At 46.6% G+C, this 23,880-nt stretch overlaps 1 protein-coding gene across 12 annotated transcripts in view; it reads left to right on the forward strand.

Annotated features, from left to right (window-relative positions):
* The window catches only part of LOC129827972 (dynamin-2-like), a 41,998-nt gene that overhangs the window by 15,909 nt on the left and 2,209 nt on the right, over nt 1-23,880 (forward strand). For 2 of the 12 annotated variants that reach the window (XM_055889308.1, XM_055889300.1), the window contains 20 exons: nt 3,705-3,778; nt 4,082-4,231; nt 4,510-4,713; nt 5,027-5,125; nt 5,205-5,365; nt 5,634-5,776; nt 5,875-6,010; nt 6,184-6,251; nt 6,849-6,987; nt 10,065-10,151; nt 10,570-10,640; nt 12,166-12,217; nt 13,587-13,613; nt 16,558-16,668; nt 18,367-18,476; nt 18,678-18,792; nt 19,345-19,509; nt 19,780-20,003; nt 20,347-20,589; nt 21,096-23,706. In XM_055889308.1, the coding sequence (XP_055745283.1) occupies nt 3,705-3,778; nt 4,082-4,231; nt 4,510-4,713; nt 5,027-5,125; nt 5,205-5,365; nt 5,634-5,776; nt 5,875-6,010; nt 6,184-6,251; nt 6,849-6,987; nt 10,065-10,151; nt 10,570-10,640; nt 12,166-12,217; nt 13,587-13,613; nt 16,558-16,668; nt 18,367-18,476; nt 18,678-18,792; nt 19,345-19,509; nt 19,780-20,003; nt 20,347-20,589; nt 21,096-21,165 (2,449 nt within the window). In that variant the 3' untranslated portion in view covers nt 21,166-23,706. Of the gene's footprint in view, nt 1-3,704; nt 3,779-4,081; nt 4,232-4,509; nt 4,714-5,026; nt 5,126-5,204; nt 5,366-5,633; nt 5,777-5,874; nt 6,011-6,183; nt 6,252-6,848; nt 6,988-8,009; nt 8,149-10,064; nt 10,152-10,569; nt 10,641-12,165; nt 12,218-13,361; nt 13,374-13,586; nt 13,614-16,557; nt 16,669-18,366; nt 18,477-18,677; nt 18,793-19,344; nt 19,510-19,779; nt 20,008-20,346; nt 20,590-21,095; nt 23,707-23,880 lie in introns of those variants that run through there. The other 10 variants (XM_055889358.1, XM_055889319.1, XM_055889337.1 and 7 more) reach the window with 10 other exon arrangements.

Raw genomic sequence — 23,880 nt, forward strand, 5'->3', positions numbered from 1 at the left:
CATAGAATGATACACAATCTGTTCAGCTCCTCTATCATTTACAGCACATCAATAATGGACATGCACCCACATGTCCTCTCTTCCCTTCTAGTGGGGGCTTTTATGGCTGTATATCTTTGTGGATATGGTTTGTGTGTGTTAGGTCATGTATTTTTTCTGTGCACAAAGCGCATGTACTCACAGAAGTATCTTGTTCTGGCCGTGTCTCTGACTATCTGTGTGATTCTGTGATCATGTGGCTGTGTGTCCGTCTTTGTCCAGTTGAACTGATGAAGTGTGTGTGATGGGAGAGGAGGTGGGGTCCAGTGAAAGTGGTGGTGATGTATAACTAGTGTAATACATTAACACTTGGAGGTCAGCCCTCTGCTCCTCAGCTCCATCTCTCAACACGTCCTCAGTCTGCTCTCTGTGTCCACTCCACTGAGGCTAGTCCAGCTCTTGCTCTCCCATTTCCCTCTCCCTCTCTCCCCTATTCCCGCTCCCCTATTCCCTCGCTCCCCTATTCCCGCTCCCCTATTCCCTCTCTCCCCTATTCCCTCATGCCCCATCTCCCATTTCCATCTCCACCTCTCCCTTTCCATCTCCACCTCTCCCTTTCCCTCATGCCCCATTTCCCCCTCCACCTCTCCCTCTCTCCCCTATTCCCTCTCCCCTATTCCCTTTCTCCTTATTCCCTCACGCACCATCTCCCTTTTTCCTCCCTCTCTCTCCACCTCTCCCTTTCTCTCTCACCCCCTGCCAGAGCTTTTCTATACTGGCATCCCACTCTCCCAGTTAGGCAGGCTTTCTCTATGACAAACAAAGCACTCTACATGATCTGCAGCACACAACATTAGTGCTGAACTCAGGCCATCCAGAATGTTCCCACTGTTCAACAGGTCTAGTCTATAGTGTGAGTGCCTCTGTAATAGTCAACAGTATGACTCCATCCTGATTGTCCTGTGTGTGACACATAGCCTCTAGTCTAAAGCAGACTGACTCTATCTCCATTCCCTCAGGCGTCTCTCTGCATGTGGCATTAGATGTTGGGTTAGAAAGAGGAGGGAGGTAGGTTTGTTGGACTGTGCTGTACCAGGCCCAGAGTTCAGCATTATTACCACCAGATGTAGGGAGTTTTTTGTTGCACATTTTATTTAACCTTTTATTTAACTAGGCAAGTCCATTAAGAACAAATTCTTATTTACAATGACGGCCTACCCCGACCAAACCCTAACCCGGACGACGCTGGGACGATTGTGCACCGCCCTATGGGACTCGCAATCACGTCCGGTTGTGATACAGCCTGGAAACGAACCAGACTTAAACCGCTGCGCCACTCAGGAGCCCCAAAGTCAGGCTAGAGGCTACAGCAAGCAGGGCCCCAGCCCAGAGTGGGAGAGTCCTGGGGAGAGGCAGGGTGTGGTGGCTGGTGGTTGTGGGGTATGGGTTCCCCTCTGAGAGATGACTCAATTGGGCTGTTGGGTTAGGAATGGTCCTGACTGGTGCCTGGTGATGGTCTGTCACTTTAAGAGGGAAACAGACATAATATACACAAGAAACAAACAACAATAGGCAACTCTATGCACAGTTGCACATGGTCAGGCTAGTCTGCACTGTAGGCCCATGTTTCTGTCAGACTAAAGTTCAAATAAACTCAGAAATAAAGAAACGTCCTCTCACTGTCAACTGCGTTTATTTTCAGCAAACTTAACGTGTAAATATTTGTATGAACATAACAAGATTCAACAACTGAGACATAAACTGAACAAGTTCCACAGACTAACAGAAATGGTGTGATTAATTATGTGACAAACAGAAATGTAATAATGTGTCCCTGAACAAAAGGGGGGTGGGTCAAAATCAAAAGTATGTCAGTATCTGGTGTGGCCACCAGCTGCATCAAGTACTGCAGTGCATCTCCTCCTCATGGACTGCACCAGATTTGCCAGTTCTTGCTGTGAGATGTTACCCCACTCTTCCACCAAGTCACCTGCAAGTTCCCGGACATTTCTGGGGGGAATGGCCCTAGCCCTCACCCTCCGATCCAACAGGTCCTAGATATACTCAATGGGATTGAGATCCGGGCTCTTCGCTGGCCATGGCAGAACACTGACATTCCTGCCTTGCAGGAAATCACGCACAGAATGAGCAGTATGGCTGGTGGCATTGTCATGCTGGAAGGTCATGTCAGCATGAGCCTGCATGAGGGGTACCACATGAGGGAGGATGATATCTTCCCTGTAACGCACAGATTTGAGATAGCCTGCAATGACAACAAGCTCAGTCCGAGGATGCTGTGACACACCGCCTCAGACCATGACGGACCCTCCACCTCCAAATCAATCCCACTCCAGAGCACAGGCCTCGGTGTAATGCTCATTCCTTCGACGATAAACGTGAATCCGACCAACACCCCTGGTGAGACAAACCGCGACTCGTCAGTGAAGAGCACTTTTTTGCCAGTCCTGTCTGGTCCAGCGACGGTGGATTTGTGCCCATAGGCGACGTTGTTGCCAGTGATGTCTGGTGAGGACCAGCCTTACAACAGGCCTACAAGCCCTCAGTCCAGCCTCTCAGCCTATTGTGGACAGTTTGAGCACTGATGGAGGGATTGTGTGTTCCTGGTGTAACTCGGGCAGTTGTTGTTGCCATCCTGTACCTGTCCCGCAGGTGTGATGTTCGGATGTACCGATCCTGTGCAGGTGTTGTTACACGTGGTCTGCCACTGCGAGGACGATCAGCTGTCTGTCCTGTCTCCCTGTAGCGCTGTCTTAGGCGTCTCACAGTACGGACATTGCAATTTATTGCCCTGGCCACATCTGTAGACCCTCATGCCTCCTTGTAGCATGCCTAAGGCACGTTCACGCAGATGAGCAGGGACCGTTTTGGTGTTTTTCAGAGTCAGTAGAAAGGCCTCTTTATTGTCCTAAGTTTTCATAACTGTGACCTTAATTGACTAAAGTCTGTAAGCTCTTTGTCTTAATGACCATTCCATAGGTGCTTGTTCATTAATTGTTTATGGTTCATTGAACAAGCATGGGAAACAGTGTTTAAACCCTTTACAATGAAGATCTGTGAAGTTATTTGGATTTTTACGAAATATCTTTGAAAGACAGGGTCCTGAAAAGGGACGTTTTTTGTTTATCTATGTTCGATGTGGACTGGCTAGGACTAATGAATCATCTTAATTGTCAGATAAGTGAATGTATTACATATACTTCAGCTCAATGTCAAGTATCATGGCTACTGTGGACGTAATCTTATTTTAGGCGATATCTTACATATTAACACAGCCAGCTTTCAACACACACAATCACTTGAAATATTCAACTGAAACTATGCGCCTCGCCTTGCTTCCTCAAGAGGCTCTCCCCTGTTCCATCGTGCTGTGAGACCACGGGTGACTGAGTGCATCGTTCTAAATCGCCACATTACCCAAATCTGTGTAACCATGGCAACAAAGTGGCTGAGCAAATGAATTGATCTTCAGGGGCATCATGAGACCAAATTACTTTGTCACTTCTAATTTGTTGACAGACGGGTCATGAAGTGTTACTATTTCGCACAGGATATAGTGTGAGGAAATGGACCTTTTAGTGTACTGAGTAATTTGACTTTCTGTTTTTTCTGTCTGTCTGGGGCTCGCCCCCTCACTTTCTTGGTCTCTTTTTCTCTCCCTCACTTAATACATTTTTCCTCTTCTTTCATTTCTTTCTGTCTCTCAGGGATTTTCTTCCTCGAGGATCAGGCATTGTCACCCGTAGACCTCTGATCCTGCAGCTGTGCTTTAACAAAGCCGGTGAGTCTGAATTCTCATACAACCATGGCCTTGTCTGTCCTCATTGTTGCTGCCATGGACCTGCCTCCTCCACTCAGCAACACTGTCTGGTGCCTGGTAAAGACTTTCTTCTCTCTCTTTCTCCGTCTCTCTGTCTCCCTCTCTATCTGTGCCTCTCTATCTGTGCCTCTCTATCTGTGCCTTGCTCGCTCGCTGTGTCTCGCTGTATGTCTGTCTCGCTCGCTGTGTGTCTGTCTCTATCCCTCTCTCTTTGTGTCTCGCGCTCTCTCTCGCTCGCTCTGTCTCTCTATGTCGTGTCTGTAGAGTATGCAGAGTTCCTACACTGTAAAGGGAGGAAGTTTGTGGACTTTGAGGAGGTCCGGGCGGAGATCGAGGCGGAGACAGACAGGATCACAGGCTCCAACAAGGGCATCTCCCCCATCCCCATCAACCTCCGGGTCTACTCCCCTAATGGTAATGCTCACCAACAGTTATTCATTTGGGGGTCATTTTAACATATGTATGCACACGTTCAGTTGGACACATGCGTACTCACACATAAAAGCGCAGCAAACACTTGCATTCATGTATCAACCTCTCAAAGAATCTACCTTCGCCATGCCATATAAGGACATGTATACACAATGTAACACACACATCAGGCAATCTACATGGCAACAGTGATAACCTTCTCTCTCCCCCTCCATCTCGCCCTCCATCTCTCCCTCTCTCCCCGTCCATCTCGCCCTCAGTGCTAAACCTGACTCTGATCGACCTGCCGGGGATGACTAAGGTGGCAGTGGGGGACCAGCCGCTGGACATAGAGCACCAGATCAGGGACATGCTGCTGCAGTTCATCACCAAGGAGAGCTGCCTCATCCTGGCTGTCACCCCCGCCAACCAGGACCTGGCCAACTCAGACGCCCTCAAGATCGCCAAGGAGGTGGACCCACAGGGTAAGGGACTAGCCTAGTGCTGCTGTACTGGCTCTCTATTGGTTCTCTATTGGAACTCCCAGGACAAAAGGATGAGGATGGGTACTTGATTTCTGGGTGGTGTTCATTTGGTGCACCAAATAGACTGAAACATTGACACAGTACCTGGACTTGTTCAATAACAAACGCTAATTGATCTTTTTTCCCCCATTGTTTTTCCTACTGAACAATTTTATTGAATTGAAGGAGATGAGGAATGGAAGGCTGGGTGGATGGTGGACAGGCAGTAGTCAGGATTAATATGATGAGATGAAGACTGTTTGGTTCTGTTCAGGTCTGCGCACTATTGGCGTGATCACAAAGCTGGACCTGATGGACGAAGGGACGGATGCTAAAGACATCCTGGAGAACAAACTGCTACCTCTGCGTAGAGGTGAGGGGAGACACACACACACACACACACACAGGCACCTCATTGACTGCAGAAGAATAAGTGTACGCTCTCTCTCCAGGTTATATCGGCGTGGTGAACCGCAGTCAGAAGGACATAGATGGCAGGAAGGACATCCGCGCTGCGCTGGCTGCTGAGAGGAAGTTCTTCCTGTCTCACCCGGGCTACAGACACATGGCCGAGCGCATGGGCACCCCACACCTGCAGAAACAACTAAACCAGGTGAGAGATTACTCAACGTTCACCTTTCTGTTATTCTACACTGATGTTCTAGTCTGACTTCCAGATCAGTTTTTTTGCTTTCTTGTGAAGTCTGAGAGACGGCACCAACAGATCTTAAACCAGGCTATAATGTTCCTTGAAACTCACTTGATCATTCATTCACTATACATTCTCTCCCCTCCTATTCTCCTTCTCGCTCATTATATCCCTTCCATTTCTCCTCCCTCCTCTCCTCCCTCACTCATGGTGTCCCTCTCTCTCTCCTCAGCAACTGACCAACCACATCAGGGACACTCTGCCTGGGCTGCGCAGTAAGCTGCAGAGCCAGGTGCTCTCCCTGGAGAAAGAGGTAGAGGAGTACAAGAACTTCCGTCCCGACGACCCCACACGCAAGACCAAGGCCCTGCTGCAGTGAGTAGAGGACACGCTCACACACCTACTCACACACACACACACCACCATAATGAGTAGCTCCAGAGTTGACCCTGACTCTCTGTCTTTCTCCCCAGGATGGTGCAGCAGTTTGGGGTGGACTTTGAGAAGCGTATCGAGGGCTCTGGGGACCAGGTGGACACAGCGGAGCTGTCGGGCGGTGCCAAAATTAACCGGATCTTCCACGAGCGCTTCCCCTTCGAGCTGGTCAAGGTGAGCGCTGCGGTCTCAATACTCACTGTCACAATATTTCTACAAGAGAAGTTCATCTGCCTGCTTGACTGTTTTGACCACAGTTGGTAGACTTGTTTAGAAGTGTGAATTTTGGAGTGCAGAATGGATGAACAGTTTTTCTATTGTTTGTTCTTCTCTCTTTTCTCTGTCAGATTGTGTTTGATGAGAAGGAGTTGAGGAGGGAGATCAGTCATGCCATCAAGAATGTCCATGGTGTCAGGCAAGTGGAGGAGAGGAGGGGCCGTCCTGTGTCTTCACACACCACCACCACTGTGTTCAGCTCCTTCCTCTTCACTGTCAACCCTCTCTGTTTCCTCCTTTCATGTAAAACTGACACACAGCATGCTTAGCAATCACAGAGCAATTAGCCTAAAATGCCCACAGATCACTCTCCCACAGAACGGCCTATCATACACTCAAATGGTGGTTGTTCAATGTGAAATCTAAACCATGTAATCTTCCCCCACTCTTCCTCCCCACCTCTATTTGTCTGTCATATCTTCCTTCCTATTTCCTTGTGCATACATCAATCACTGATTTGTGTGCTGTTTCGTGTTTGTATGCTGATAACCTTGGCTCTGCTCTCTCTTCCTTATTTCTGTCTGTCTGTGAATGTCTGTTTTATTATCTTTTATTTTATTTTTTTTATATGTACTGTTCTCATTGTCTGGACTGACTCGTCAATCTGCTTTTGTCTGTTTGTCTGTTATCTCTCTGGACAATAACTTGTCTGTCGTCCTACCTCTCTGTTTTTCTTTTTGTCCCTTATCTCTGTCCCCCCCCCCCCCCCCCGTCTTGTGTCTTTGTGCGTCCTCAGAACGGGCCTGTTCACTCCCGACCTGGCGTTTGAGGCCATTGTGAAAAAGCAGATCATTAAGCTGAAAGAGCCCTGTATCAAATGTATCGACCTTGTCATTCAGGAGCTCATCAACACAGTCAGGCAGTGCACCAACAAGGTACTGCAGCCTGGTGTCCAGACTCCCGTCCTGTCTCGACCCAGCCTGGCCACAAGGGGGCGACGCTGAGGGGGGCACAACACTGACCCACTCTGCTCCACAACAGTTGTCCATCCATGGCCTCTATGACCCTTTAGATAGTACAACTAGGGCCCAGAGATTTTCCAGTCAGGTCATGTAGTTAGTTAGTAAATAAAAACTCCTGGCCCTAATCAGAACGTCTACTGTGTAACCACCCGGGGGCTCCTGAGTGGTGCAGCGGTCTAAGGCACTGCATCTCAGTTCAAATCCAGGCTGTATCACAACCGGCCGTGATTGGGAGTCCCATAGGGTGGCGCACAATTGGCCCAGCGTCGTCCGGGTTTGGCTGGTGTAGGCCGTCATTGTAAATAAGAATTTGTTAAATAAATCAAATAAAAACACGCTATACACACTTGCATAGTGTAGATGTGGTGTAGATGTAGTGTGGTGTATGTCCAGAGGACTGGATGGTGCAGATATGGGGACAGTTTGACTCCCCCCTCAGCCAGCCACAGCTAGCCTGTGTGCCAGGTGCCGCTGTCGTGTTTTGTGACGGTTGTGGTGTCGTCGTCGTGGAGACGAGATGGTTGGGGATGTCCATTCCCCGAGCATCACTGGTCTCACATGGACAAGCTGCAGGTCTCATCTGTCTAAGAATGATACACACTTAGGACTGACATAGCTAGGGTGTTAGTTATGTGGGTACTGTGAGTTGAATATGTGCCCACATATCTATATTATATACCTAGTTTGAGAAGAACTGCCCTGTCAAGAGAAGAGGATGTGAACGCCTGCGGCTTGTCCTTATCTTCTTGCTTTACTTGTATTTCTAGAGACCAGATTTCTAGTTTGACAGATAACTAACTAAACTAAGAATCTTCTTGTTTTTCTTTCTTTCCTGTATTTCTCTCTCTCTCGCCTCTGTTGTTATTTCTCTGTCTATCCCTCTCTCTCTGCTGCCCCCCTACACTACGCTCCCCCACTCCCCCGTACCCCCTCAGAACGGGCTTGTTCACCCCTGACCTGGCCTTCGAGGCCATAGTAAAAAAGCAGATCCTCAAACTGAAAGAGCCCAGCCTGAAATGTGTGGATCTGGTGGTGTCCGAGCTGACCGCGCTCGTCATGAAGTGTTCCGTCAAGGTAACCAAGAGCAGACTCACCCCTCACAGGAAAGAGGGGGGGAAAGAAGGAAGAGAGAGAGAGTGTTCCGGAGTGTATTCTCTCATCTGTGATTGAATGCCCGTCCCTGTTCCCCTCGCACCTCTCCTCCACCGCTCTCCAATCAGCAACCTATCCTAATGAAATCATCCCCCACGCTACCTCTCCTTCACCGCTCTCCAATCAGCAACCTATCCTAATGAAATCATCCCCCACGCCATCTCTCCTCAGTGCCTGGATTGTGTGTGTATCCCTCCCTCCCTCGCCACGCACATCCTCTCCTTTTGTCCAAGCCACACGTGTCCGATCAAGCATTGACTTGCAAATCACGTCCGAATGTTAAGCAGCGCGTCTTAACTTCCTTTCAGCAGCCCCTCCTCACCCGTGCCCTGTTTGATCTGAGCACATTCAGACTGATTCTCCATCTGCCTCCACCCTCCATCTGCCACCTCCATCCCCATCTCCCCTCCTCCTCAAGACCCAGACCTCTGTCTATCAGAACATCAGAGCCCAGATCTCCAGAGCTATGTTTACATGTCCTGCAGAGCTCCAGGGCTATAAGGCTGTGGTCCCTCACTGACCCAGCACTGCACCATTGACATTATTCTGTCTGCCTAACCGGATGGAAATACAACGTGAGGGAAACAATATAAATATCTGCTGGCGCGCTGTGCCGGGGGTTGCCATAGCAACAGTGCTGCTCAACAACCATGCCATCTTGTGGATGCATTTCAAAGACCCACCACAGTCCATCCCTTTCACTGTCACTACCTCTGGTATTAGTTCAGCTGAAGAAAGGATCGCCCTTCACTCTGTCCTTCACCCTCTTCTTCTTCTGTCTCCTGATCTGTTCTTCACTAACATGAAATAATATCAGCAATCACCGTCAGCTTGGAATGATTGTTTACTGTCACAAACAATAGTGTCAACTGTAAGTTAACTTACTTTATTTTTTTTTACGTTGAATGATCTACTTTCCTAAATGTTTCTACTCCAGTCAACTAGAGCTAATCATCATGACATCAGTCCTCATGGTGTCCATCATGGTCATTCCCAGCTGAGGCTGAAAGCGCTGCCCTTATGCCATAGATCACAGACATTCATCCTGTGTGTGTGTGTGTGTGTGTGTGTGTGTGTGTGTGTGTGTGTGTGTGTGAGGTAGTCAGGCATTCAGCAGTGAATATAGTAATCATACTATGTCCTTCCCTTTCCTGCACACTGAGTGTAAGAAACATTAAGAACACCTTCCTAATATTGAGTTGCACCCCTTTTTGACCTCAGAACAGCCTCAATTCATCAGAGCATGGACTCCACAAGGTGTCGAAAGCGTTCTACAGGGATGCTGGCCCATGTTGACTCGAATGCTTCCCACAATTGTGTCAAGTTGGCTGGATGTCCTTTGGGTGGTGGACCATTCTTGATAAACACGGGAAACTGTTGAGCGTGAAAAACACAGCAGCGTTGCAGTTCTTGACACAAACCGGTGCGCCTGGCACCTACTACCATACCCCGTTCAAGGGCACTTAAATATTTTGTCTTGTCTATTCACCCTCTGAATGGCACACATACACAATCCATGTCTCAATCGTATCGATGCTTAAAAATCCTTGAACCTGTTTCCTCTTCTCATCTACACTGATTGAAGTGGATTTAACTTTAAGGTGACATCAATAAGGTATCATAGCTTTCACCTGGATTCACCTGGTCAGTCTATGTTATGGAAAGAGCAGGTGTTCTTAATGTTTTGTCCACTCGGTGTATGCGCTTCACCTCCTGTCTGTTGTATATGTAAATGGAAGGTAGGTCTGCATGGATAGTCATGCCAGAGTGTTAGTGTATGCTAGTGATTCTCTTTGTCTATATGGTCAGTGTTGCAGTTGTTTTGTGTTACCTTGCAGCTGGGTTCCTACCCCCGGCTGAGAGAGGAGACCGAGAGGATCGTCACCACCTACGTCAGAGAGAGAGAGGGCAAGACCAAGGACCAGGTCAGTGCATTTAGGGCCTGTTTTTACAAGGAGTCTCTGGGTAGGACAGTTCAGCCTTGTAGATCATAATGAATTAGATGATATGGTCAGGGGGACCTGATCCTAGATCAGCACTCCTACTCTGAGATGCTTTTTTAATGCAGGACCTGATCACTGACAGAGAAACACTCCCAACAGGAGATTTTTAAGAAATATTATAAATATTATTTAAGAAATATATATTTCTCCATTTGAAGTCAATTGTTTGTACTTGCCTTTCTTGCACTTGTCTTTTCTGTACAAGGACTGGCTTTGCTTGATTGTGATAAGTGGTTGTTGATGCGCGGATTGTAAATTACGTCTGTTCAACGACTAAATTAATGTAAATGTGATGTAAAATTAACTCTATTGTCATAGTGAAGATCTGTCTTCATTCTAGGTGATGCTGCTGATTGACATTGAGCTGTCCTACATCAACACCAACCACGAGGACTTTATAGGCTTCGCCAAGTATGAATCCTACTACCCCCCCCCCCCCCCCCCCCCCCCCCCTAATACACCTCACCCTTTACCCAAGCTCCCCTACTCTTCCCCCTCTCTCCCTAATGCTCGTGCCCCAGCTCTCAGCTGAAGGTGTGGTTGTGATGTAGTCTTGGGCACCAGACTAACTCAATACTGCCCAAAGTCAGATGTGTACTGTTTGCTGAACTGGGCATGGACTGAACTGAACTCTGCTGAAGATAGATCTGGTAGAGTCCCATAAGCTTGTGTGTCTGACTGCCTGTGCTTGATAGTTATTCCTACAGTAAGTGCCATTCCCTATAGACTTGAAACAATCAATACCTCAATCGCTGTTTGGCCACTTTATCACAACCCCCAAAGACACTCACAGAGACCGCTGTCACTACAAACCACAATTACCGCTATTTTTATCAGTATTACTGAGCCTAACAAGGGGCTGTATCTGTGGATCCTTGATCTACATGCTGTAAACCAGCTGTGACACAGTCAGTCTGATTGATCCACCATGAAGGCAGATCAATGAACGTGGTTAGAGCACCGTAGAATACGCTCTAGGGGAGGCTAGGGGTCAGACAAGGTTGACCTAGCTCTGCTAGATCGTTGCTGCATGGTCCCTCACGGTTAGTTCTGCCTCTAATGAGCTGAATCAAGCATGCTAGGTTGTGCACCCTCCCTTTCTGACTCTGTCTCTCTGGAGCCGTTTTGATTTTTCAAGGACCCTTATTTGTTGTGTGCTTAGGGATTGACCTGAGTGAGTTAGATTGGAGTTTTTATCTGTTGACTGCATTGGTTATTACTAATAACATGGTGTTTTGGAATCCTGAGTTCCTGCATCTTGCTAATCGGCCAGCCCTAGCCACTCATACTGGATGTCCTGCCAGAGCTTGACATGTGTTGACCTCTGCCCTCTACACTGTCTCCAGTGTAGCAATTACTATAGGATGCACAGCATGTAGCTAGCTGAGTTGAAAGTCTCTTCCATAGAAATATAATGACTTCTGTTTCTATGGTCTCTTCCCTCTGCCTGAGGTATGCATCTGATTACGTAACATAGCATTGTCCTTTGCGGGTCTGAATGGCGTGCGGGTTCCTTTCCAATCATCCGCATGGAGAATGGGTTGATGGATTGATGAGAAGTGTTGTCAGGTAGGTAGGGGTGGTAACTTGTCTCTCGTGGCGTCACTTTCAGTCTTGACTTCAGAAGGCACGATGATGGTAGCCCACCAGGGTACGGCAACAACAGGTGGGCTGTCACGAATCGGGTGTCCCTCTTCCTCTCCGCCTGTTCTCCCAGACCCCACTCCCACTGTTCCCCCAGACCCCACTCCCACTGTTCCCCCAGACCCCACTCCCACTGTTCCCACGACTATGTTTGATAACTTGAATTGCTGGACAGGTTTGATAGCTGTTAAACGATTTGATTGATCAATACACATTATTACCCAAACATTGTTGATGCTGGTTGTGATTTTGAATGTGTTTTTTTCCTTCTGAACCTGTCCTTTTTTAACAGTGCCCAGCAGAGAAATACACATCAGAACAAGAAGAGGGCCATTCCAAACCAGGTACACTTGGTCCCTCCTCCTCCCACCCTCTTACTTACCCAGCCCTCCCAATCTGATCAACCCCCAGATTAAGCTTCCTCAGACTGACACTTCCCCCTCTATCATATTTACATGTTGTAACATACCTGACCTCTGACCCTATGCTACCAATGAATAGACTCAACTACTAGTAACCTGACACTTACAACCTAACAGCACTTATTTACGTAAGTATAAGTAGCTTCAAGATAACCCCTGCAAATCATGGCCAAGTACCATCCTGTCTTTAAGTCAGATGTTAATTTTACTCATTGGCCACTGTGTTATAAACCTGGCACCTCTCTTCCTGTGTTATCCAAACAGTTCTAAAAGTGTCTCTGCTTTATTGATGTGATATCTAAATACCTGGAATCATGTGACTATGTTATGTCAGCTTCAATGTCATCAACACTTATAGAGTGCACTTCTCAGGTTCCTGGAAACCTAGTAAGGGTACATATTTTATAGGATATACATTACATCCTATAGAAATACCTTCTAACACTGTATTTCAGCGAGGGGAGAGTTGCCCTAGACTAGAGTCATTCAAGCCCTCCCTGCTTCCCTGCATAGGAAATGAACAGCCATGTTTCTACTACAACTATCACTACCTTATCACTATTTGCACAGCACTATAACACAACCAAGGCATGATACCCAACAGCAAAGCAACAATCATAGAATTGTTTTTCAACTAACCCAAACACTTTTTGTATTGTAATTCAGATTGTGCATGGGACCCAGCTTCGCTCAATGAAGCAACCAATATCAAATAACCGATGTGTGGTACTTGAAGGAAATCTAATCGCATGTAACTCTTGTTCTCTTGCTCCCTCTCTCATCTTTCTCTGTCTCCATCTTTTCTCTCCTTCCATCTTTCTTTCTATCCCTCAACCTCTCTCTCCATCTCTCCGGTTGTCTCATGGATTCCTTCCATTTCTGTCTCTCACCTTCAAACCTTTCATTCTACCATTTCAAATGTCCCCCCACCTCCCCTTGCCTATATTCCCACTCCCCCATCTCCCTCCCTCCCTGGCTTGCTTGCTTCCCCCTTTTTCCCCGGTCTATGATTTATCCTGCCATCTTTTGCCCTAACCACTCCCCAACCCCCCTCCCATCCCTGCAGGGTGAGATTCTGGTAAGTACCCCACAGATCCAAGCCACACCTTGTTAGGAGTCAGCAGGGTTCACCAGAGCAGGATAACTGAGGCCAGACATCTGACACTTAGGAAACAATGGGGGGTTATGGGAATTGGTGTTATGACAACTTGTTCCAGGTTACTTCTTTGTACAGAACTCCTCTTCAAAATGATGAGCTGTTTTTTCTCGTCATATCTTCCCTACTCCACAGGGACTGAGAGAGGGCGAGCAGGAGAAGGTAGTAGAGTCTCAAAGTCTCAAGACTTATGGCAAACCGGAGATCAATTAGAATCGTATCGTAGAGATGTAATTCTCATCGGCTTTACCCTTACCCGTAATCGGGTAACGGCTTTCTCAATAACATCCGGGTTATGCTCAATAATTATTGGTTTCACTTAACAAGAAAGCAATTGTCTTTAATTGGACAAGTAGATAGTAATATTCTAACATTTACTTTTTACTCTCAAACCTATTGAAACCAGTTCTGTCCAAGCACAGGCAGAATTGTTAATTTTTTTTGTCACGTTCTTGAACCACACTGAAGTGTAATGTCATGATTCCCTGTGAAAGACTATGGAAGAGTTGGGAGGATGTGAGAGTGGCTGGTGTCAGTTCTCCTGCTTTTGGTCCTTACCCATGCTGCCCTGTCCAGGGGTTTAACTAGTGACCGCCACAGTTTGCCTTGCTGTCGAAGGGCCCTGAACATTCCAGGGATGGGGGGAGGAGACATGAATCACCAACAATCATACACTAGATGTTCACATTTTCATCCTTTTGGTGTCATTGAAATCTCCTCTTGATGTTTTCTCTCTTTAGCTTATCGTGGCATGTCAACTTTCCATAACTCAATATTCCAATCATCACTATAACAATATGTTAGTAGCACACCTCACAACTGTCCACAAACCATTCTGTGTGGGACCCGTGACTGTCATTCCAATCAGGGACCAGAAGGTGGCAGTAGAGGGTAGAAGGGCATGGGAGGGTGTCATGATTCAATCAATGATTAGAATTTACTTAAAATAACTCTGATCAAATATGATTTTGAAGTAATATAAATTGGGTTTAATAATGATTTGGAATGTGTATATATCCATACATCTAATGTATCAATGTTTGATTTACCAGCTGGTAGAAGACCTAAAATAATGTGTTTACTTTAGAAATGAGTGATTTCAATGTAGGGAAGCTTTTGACAGGAATTGAGGCAATGATGCCATCAAGTGGCCTAACTTTTCTAGAGTGATAATAACCTGGACATTCGATGTAGCTGAAGATGGAACAGGCTAAATGTCTTTCTTTGTCATCACTGACCTGTCCTGCATGTCAGGGCTTCTGTTTAGACAGTGAGGTAAGAAGTGTCATGGCATTTAAAGCATCTCACTATCCCTATTCTGTCACCTCACACTCCTCTTGTCTGTCTCTCACCTTCAACACTTACGACACTGACCACTGACTGCCAGCCAGGTTTAAAAAAACTAAAACGTTCTCATTACAGAGGGGTGTAAGGCAATTCCTCGCCAAGGCAAACTGAGAATTTAGCTAACTCCTATGTTACAGCCTCTTCCTCTCTCATTTCTTTTGCTACTTTCCTACCAATTACCCCCCCCCCCCCTTCATAAACCCCAACCAGTCTTTAAGACACAGGAGAGGGAGAGAAAGGTTGATGTTCTCTCTGTCTTATCGGCATAACTTGACAGCATCCTTGTCCAAGCTTGATATCTGCCGCCCCTGATGGTTCTTTGTAATGGCACTAACAATGAGAGCATTACTCTAATACAGGGGTACTACAACCAGGTGTCAGCAGCCCCCTAGGTATCCAACGAGGTACTGCAGGGGGTCCCAAAAGAAGAGATTTTTATTTAAAGGTTTTTATGAACATCGCTAGCAACAAAGTATCGTTCTGATATCAACTTTATTTTTCAACTCCTAATATTGAACAGATTACACTCATTAAAGATAATTACACTCACTGGTGTATCTGACATAGGCTTTGAAACCGCACCTGTGAATAGACTTCCACTGTGGCAAGTGCTGCTGGCTGCTGCAAAGCTTTGTTGACTTGGACATACATTTTTGGCCAGACATGGCTAACCTTTGTTTAACCAGCACTAAACAGTTGTTCTTAGCGAAAATGTGTTTAGTTACCTTTTCTAGCGAATAGGCTGTTAGTTTACACTTCCTCTTCCAGTTATAATGTGGCGAGGTCAAAATAATGAAAAACTCTATTCATTTAAAAATGTTATTACTTCTGCTTGACATTATCATTCACCTGATAAGACAAGTCGTGAAAACAATGTTTGCTAACTTAGGATGGGGTTCCCTGCGTTGTTGGTTTGTCTGCGAGGGCATCCCTGGGCATGAAAAGGTTGAAGACCCCTGCTCTAATACAACTTGTCTACAGAAAGAACCTCTCAACCCTGACTCATCTCTCTTTCCTCCCTCCCTCTCCCTTCCTTAAATCCTCCTTTTATTTTTTTCACCCCTCTCTATCTACCCGTCCGTTCCGTGAGCTGTGGCTCAATCTACCCGTCTCCACTGTCTCTGCATATCGCTGTATTCCTCTCCCACAGTCTGGCCCACCTCCTCTTGCCTCTCCATCTCTTTTTATCTCCTGTTCCTTAGATAGGTGTTTAGCCTCCTACACTGGAGTGTATGTCCGACTCTGCCCAGTTAACCCACTAACCCTAGTCTGTTTTGGCTAACCGTGTATAGGCTAGCTTTTACTGACCCGCTCTCTCTAACATACCACCGCCGACCCTTGATCCCTGACCCTGTGTGGGTCCCATTTGGTCTGGATGACCCATATTAGTTAGTATTGAGGTTATTAAGGTTTGTTTGAGGTTTCCTGTTTAAATCTCCACCCCTTCAGTTAGTCATCCTTTCTGAATGATACTTTTGTATGCTGACTGTATACATCAGGGTTCATGTTCAGAAACATTGTTTAAATTGTAAATCTTTATACTCAGAATAGAAGTTAATTTAGAGTATGTATAACATCTTAGTGCTTATATTGGTAAGTCAGGATCAACCAAAACTCAGTTAAGAGTGTCATATCACAAGATCTCCAGGAGGTAAACCATGAGTACTTTAATGACATGTTTTCCCTTCATCCTCCTGGTATACCTTGTCCCCCACCACCCCTCGCTCCCCTGTTCCCCCACCCCTATCTGCCCTAACAGGTCATCCGCAAAGGCTGGCTCACCATCAACATCAGCATCATGAAGGGAGGCTCCAAGGAGTACTGGTTCATCCTGACTGCAGAGTCACTATCCTGGTACAAGGATGAGGAGGTGAGTGTCTAACACTGGGATAAGTACAACACTAAATAATACAATACAAACTGCCAGAAAGATTCTGCTACTACTCCATGGGCTGGTATATGATCTGTATTGCATGCTCCCTCCTCCCTCTCATTGTCATGGTGGAGAATCAGATCCGGCCAGAGCCTCTCACCAGAGCCCCTGCTGGCTGGTGGTTAGATGTGTCCTGAGTGTGTGTGTGTCCCGGCCCAGCCTAACCAATGTGCAGACTACTGTTCAGCTTCAGCCTGATGAACAGGTAGTCTGAACACTGGGCAGGCGGGGGGGTGAGGAGGGGGGAAGGCCCGCGGGGTCGCTCCGGCTGCAGGTCACTGCCCTAGGGACAGGACAGAGGTGGGGGGGAGAGATGGAGGGAGAGTAAACATTCCTCTGATAAAGAAAGCAACCAAACTCAGAATGAGGTCCAAATATATAACTGTATTGACTAATTTAGTATGTTGATGTAATGGAGAGATGTTGAGCTTACAACTTTTTTTTAATAGAATTTGATCAACTTAGTGCACATTAACAAAACAGCAAAGTGTTTGCCCACTCTGTGTGACCACACACTACTCTCTGCAGTCAGATTTCAAATGCTCTGTAGGCCATTTCAAAGGCTGTAAAATATATGGAAACGGCATGTCGATAATACATATTTTATGATGTTTTACTGGAACAAAGTTGAAATAATATTAAAGAAATAAACCAAAAGCACTAGGGATCAGAAAGCACTAGGGATCATCCAAGGAAAGTTAAACATTTACAGACAGATGCATTTGGAAATATGTTCTTACTTTTAAACTTACCATTAGTTCGGTCAGAGCAGCCCAGGCCTTGGCAAAGATGTACCCTCTCTCAGCGAAACAAAAAGAGCTTCAAAAGTTATCGCTGACCAGAGCTAAAGACAAACCTTTAACCCGTCAGTCTGACTACGCCTCAAAACAACTGGTACCGTTCAGTTTCTACCAGTCCTCTGTGGCGGAAAGAGCGAGAGAAGGAGAAAGTGCAGAAGAGAAAGAGGAGCGAGGGAGGATGGTGGAAGCAAACTGACGTGGCAGGCGGGTTGAAATGTTCCAGCAGGGATCTGCCTTTGGAATTTGCAGGAAATCGTACTGGGTTACTGGGGGCGGGTTGGGGGGTGGGTGGGGTGAGGGTGTATGTTTGTCTTGCTTTGTGGTTTTATGCCACTTTCATGCATCTATGTGTTTACGTGTTTGCATTTGCACAAGCACATGGGTGTTTGTATGTTTTCATGTGTGTGGTTATATATTTGTGTTTCTGTGTGTGTGTGTGAGACGAGGACATTGGCTTAGAGTGGTGTAACTGTTGGGACTGAGCGGCTCTGTGTTAGTGCAGACAAAAACGCTTCCAGATGCTTCTCCTCAACAGTGCAAAGCTGGCATCCCCCCCCCCCCCCCCATCTCTCCCTCATGCTCCTCCTCTCTCCCTCTCTTCTCACCAGCCTGGTGGTCTGGGTTTTATACAGAGGAAATGCATTCCACTCTGTCTGCTCATTGGTGGAGAAGCTTAGTGTTGTATTCCACTGTTTTTCAAAGTTACCCATGAAGCAGTTTCTTAATGGCTCCCTCTTATTTGTGTACTTTAGTGTTTTTAATGGCTTCAAGGATTTGTTTCTCAAGATGTTATTGCTATGAGTTCAGGTCCCCGTCCCCCCTCTCTGTGTTTTAGGAGAAAGAGAAGAAGTACATGCTTCCCCTAGATAACCTCAAGCTGAGGGATGTGGAGAAAGGCTTCATGTCCACCAAACACGTATTTGGCGTCTTCAACACTGAATCCAGGTCAGGGAAATGGATGTGTATGTGGGTCCTGTTCCTCACAAGTCTGTCATTTCAATTCAGTGAATCAGGAAGTAAACTGACATTTAAATGTTATAAAATTCTCATTGAGAAGCATTGAGGGAAATTCACTTAGTGAATTGACTGAAATGAAATAGAATTTACACCCACCCTGATTGTGTTTGTGTTTTGCCATCCATCAAGCAGGAATGTGTATAAGGACCTGCGTCAGATTGAGCTGGCCTGTGGCACCCAGGAGGACGTGGACAGTTGGAAAGCCTCCTTTCTGAGGGCTGGGGTCTACCCTGAGAAGGACCAGGTACTGAACCCAAACTCACTCAAATAGTCTTTGGGTCGCTTTCCCGGACACAGATGAAACCTAGTCCTGGATGGACTTGAGGACATGCTCAGCGGAGATTCTCCATTGATAGGGTTTTGTAGTCCAGGACTAGGCTTCATCTGTGACTTGTAAACCGACCCTTGAAGTTTGAATGTTAGCAGAAGCAGAGGTCAAACGAACAGATGTGTTGTGGTGACAGCCTTTGTCAGTATTTGATGAACACTAGGCATGCACCTATACTTCTTGATGACGTCACTGATGATTGTCCTACTGCTTGTTTCTTTCTTCTCATGCACGCCAATTCATGATTCAAGGGAGATTATGAGGTAATAATATCAGAGCGATTGGATGTATGATTTACAATGGCATACATCTACCGCAAATGTATCCCAATGGCATGCAGTAGTATTAGCTATAGTGTATTGACCTCAAACACTCAGAGAACAGGTACGTGTGGCCTCAATTCAAAGGACCTGTTTGGATGGTCATGTGTCCTCACTCAGCGGTAACGTCTCTCTCTGTGTTCCTCAGGTGGACACTGAGGATACGGCCCCGTCAGAAACCTTCTCCATGGACCCCCAGCTGGAGAGGCAGGTGGAGACCATCCGTAACCTGGTGGACTCCTACATCGGCATCGTCAACAAGTCCATCAGGGACCTCATGCCCAAGACCATCATGCACCTCATGATCAACAGCGTGAGTGAGAAAAGCCTAGAGACAGTCTATACTTAGCAGGCTCTGTCTTATAGCAGAGGATTCTATCAGATGGTTGTATGCCAGCTTTGTGTTCCTGTGTGTTGACGTGTTTCCACAAGCGCCGGGGTGTTTGTGTTTTCTAGCATCACTGAAGATTGACTATTCAGTGACTCCATCTTTCCATGCAGACTAGTATGATGTGAGTAGGGAAAGGAGTAGGACACCACCGTTTCTCCGTAGTCGATGGTCTTCCTCTCCTCTCCTCCCCAGGCTAAGGACTTCATCCACTCAGAGCTGCTGGCCTACCTGTACTCGTCAGGTGACCAAAACAGCCTGATGGAGGAGTCAGCTGACCAGGCGCAGCGCCGCGACGAGATGCTCCGCATGTACCACGCCCTCAAGGAGGCACTGCACATCATCGGTGACATCACCACCACCACCGTGACGGTCCCCGTGCCGCCGCCCGTCAACGACAGCTGGATGCAGGAGGCCAGGTGAGAGTGTGTGTGTGTGTGTGTGTGTGTGTGTGTGTGTGTACACATACAAAAGGGATTTGTTGACTTTGACGTTAATGTGGATTGAGTGAATGTACCTTAAATTCTCTCAAATTCATGTAATGGAAGATGTTTTGCTTCATCCATTTTCACATGTGGGAACTGAAGGGGGTCATGTGGGAACTAAAGGGGGTCAGAGCTAAAGGGGGTCATGTGTAAGAGACTGTACAGTCGACCAAAGCTTATTGTTGTTGTGCAGTGTTTGTATAATGTATATTTCATTGTCTGTCTGTTCTTTTTCCATTCCCCATACCTCTTTCTCTCTGTTCTCGTCTCTCTCCAGTCCTACCCCCCAGCGCCGCCCCCCGGCCGCAGCAGCCCCTCCCCCAAGCCGTCCTCCTGCAGTGAGTGGCCCAAGGCCGGGACCACCCCTCAACCCCTCCCCAGCGTTTGGGGGGCCCCCCATCCCCTCTCGCCCGGGCCCGCCGCCCATTAACGCCTTTGGCAGCAACAACCATCAGGACCCTTTCAGTGCCCCCCCACTGATCCCCTCTCGGCCCGCTCGCATCCCCCCTGGCGTGCCCAGGTAAGACCATCTCTCAGAAGGGAGCAGTACCTACCTACTTATCCTCACACAGGAATAATGTCTCCTCATCAACACTATTTGAACCTGTGTAACCCTCTTTATTCATTGTTGAATTGCCAGGTTATCACTGTAACTGCAGCACCTGGCTCTGACTGTCTGTTGACGTCAATATATGGATTTAAGTTTCCTCCCAGTCCCACCTTTCACATTACTACTTTAACCTTTTCTTTACACACTTCTCTTTCCTCTATCTTGGTTATCTCCTCTGTTTCATAAACCCTATCTCTTAACTCCCCTCTCTTTTGTGCTCAACTCCCTTTCTCTGTTTCTTCTTCTGTTCTCCCTATCTCTCTGTGGTAGTGTTTCCCTCCATTCACGTCTCACAATCTCTCATCTGTTCTCCTGCTTGCTATATCTCTCTGGGTTTGTTTCATTGCTCTCTCTCTCGTCTCTCCGTGAGCGTATCTCACCTCCTGTTCTCTCTCTCTCTCTCTCTCTCCCTGCAGCCGAAGACCCCCTGGCGCTCCTCACCGGCCCACCATAATCCGCCCTGCCGAGCCCTCCCTGCTAGACTAGACTACCCAGTAGAACCAGCCAGGCTCACCTGTGTGTGTGTGAGACTATGTGTGTACTGAGGCCAGAGGGGAGGGCTAGAGAGCAGGGGAGGAGGGGGCCCCTATACAGTATATATGCACATTGATATATGCTATTTCAACCAGACTTATCTAATGTAGTCGACTCAAACTGTTCTCTGATATAAGCTGCTAACCCTCCCTTAGTCTCCTACACATGTGGGCTCTCTCTGGTCTCCACATTCTAAAGAAGCAAAGGAACCATAACCACTTGAATCAGAAGAGATATAATTACACTGTTTTGGATATTGTACCATATGTATCAAAAGATTCATAAAGACTTAATTGCTCACCTTTGACCAGCAGGGTGCAGTCACGGCATCAGATGTGGATGGTTACATGGAAGTGACATGCCCCTAAGTGACCTATTTTCTGTGGTAACAGAATTGTTAATTTCCTCTCTGAAAATGTGGACTGCAGCATAGTCCACAACCTTTCTAAACGTAAAAGGCTCCCCTCCCTCCATCTGTAGACGTGTCCTCACCTCGTGCTCTACACCCTACACCTCTGTGTAATATACACAGACATCCTGTTCATTGTTTTGTGGTTTTTCTAACTTGATTTCATACTGGAAAATAGTTATTGTTATTACGACTACGGTGGTGTTGATGAATACTTTCTTCTTGTTATTTTATTTGAGTGACTTGTCTGTTTTAATGCCCCTTGTATGTAGCTTTAAAACCAGTCTCAAATCACAGCAAAAGGAGGCGTAAAAAGACAGATAGGCTGTGCAGGGCTACATATGAGGCTGAGAGCAGCCTTGTAAAATGTGCCCGTTGTTATTGGAATGTCCTGCCACCGTTGAGAAAATGTCATCTAGATTGACCACTTGAAGCACTTCTGTGTACATCCAGTGGTAGTGTTGAGGTTGTCATTACTTTAAGACTATTCACAATAAACAGAGTTGTCAGCACTTTGAGATGATTTCTCCACGCATCCTTAAGTATAGAATTATCCCAGGACCTTAAGTCAACCTCACTGAGGCCTTAACCAACCTTCATTCAAAGTCCCATTCAGGACAAGGACAGGTAAAGGGGAGAGTGCAGTAGGGTCTCCTGGAGGAGGAGGGGGGAGCTATGTGGTTAGAGCTGTAGAGACGGCAGTTTACGACCGAAACTTCTTCCTGTCACAATTCAATGTTCATTCGTCTTTATGGACGAGAGACCCTCCCGGTGTCTTGGAAACACTGTTGTACGTAGCTGATGGACAGTCAGTACAGACACACAGATGGTGATGTCTCCAGTTTTAAAAAGAATGGATTGAGAATGATGTTTAATGGTGTTCATTGAAAACCAAACATTTTAATGTGTACTAATCGTTATACTAATTGAAGCACTAACACACAGCCGTTATATTGACTTGGCTTGGGATGTAGGGAAACGTTGAGATTTGTGATCTCCAGATCGCATTAATTCATTATTTATAACCCTGGGCATTTGTAATGTATCGTTTTGATAGAAATAATGTCCGCTGTATACTGCACCTGCAGCCTACTCCCCCTCTGGAAGACTGAACGTCTTTCTGCTAGTGAGTTCCACTACAGGGTTCTAGTTGTAATAACTGTTGCCACGGGGAGGGTTTAAATAGGAGTGAAGCTGGGATTCTGTACTGATGAATATCATTTGATTCCTCTGATGGTAATTTGATCATTGATTTTGGGGGTGGGATGGGGAGGAGTTTGGAGGGTGAGTGACAAATGGACTACATTGATGTTTTGATTTGGTGATAAATATTGAGGGTGAGCAGGGGGTGGGAGTTCAACTTTTGTTGCTCTTTCTCTTATACATACACATCCTGCCTGGAGAACCTGTCCAAACTATATAGAGCTCAGTCCAATACCTTGTACGCCTTACAGAAATCCATTATATGAGTAAATGTGGTACAGGTAAAGGGTGAATTTGGTAGGAACTGTCTAAAACCATATTTTCTGGGCAGAATGTGCTTTTCTTCCCATACATTTCCCATCAGGTTGTCTACAGTGACCGTGCTGCTAGTGGGTGTCTGACTCTGATCTCAGCTAACTCCAAGTAAAGCCTCTGGGAAATGGAGTCTATCCATGCTCCAAAAGGTTTCAATCTCTTGACCAAGTATAGAACCCCTACTAGGAAGAGATTTGACCTTACATTTATGCTGTCACTCTCTGATGTTGAAGAGTCTTAAGGAATCTAAAACGTCCTGTTCTTATGAAAGTGTCCCTGTTCACTGATGGTACCGGTCACTGTAGCCTGTCCCCCTACACCCCGTCTCCTGATCTGTAAAGTGTAAGATGTTGGTGACTGCCTTTCTCCATAATGGATGTCGTCGTCCCCCACTCACTCATGCTCTGCATCTTTCATATTGTGGGTGGGGGGAACTGTCCTGCATCAATCTTTCTATAGTTTTTGCAAAGCCTTGTCAAGTGCCTCTAGTAATTTCCTGGATTTGAATAAACAAATGAACCCATTTGGAACATGAGCGCTAAATAAAAGGTGTTGTGTACAATAAAGAGACTGGTGGTTGGTGTCTCCTTGTGTGGTCCCCCTTCTCTCTCCTCTCTCATTGGTTGTCCTCACTCATGGTTCTCTCTCCTGGTATGCCTTCCTCTCTTCTCCCCCCTCCTTCACTGTGGATGTTGCTATGGTGTTTCTGTGCCAACGGGCTGCCTGCCTTTTGACTTGAG

Source organism: Salvelinus fontinalis, chromosome 2, assembly GCF_029448725.1.
Source record: "Salvelinus fontinalis isolate EN_2023a chromosome 2, ASM2944872v1, whole genome shotgun sequence".
In the NCBI taxonomy this organism is placed as follows: domain Eukaryota; kingdom Metazoa; phylum Chordata; class Actinopteri; order Salmoniformes; family Salmonidae; genus Salvelinus; species Salvelinus fontinalis.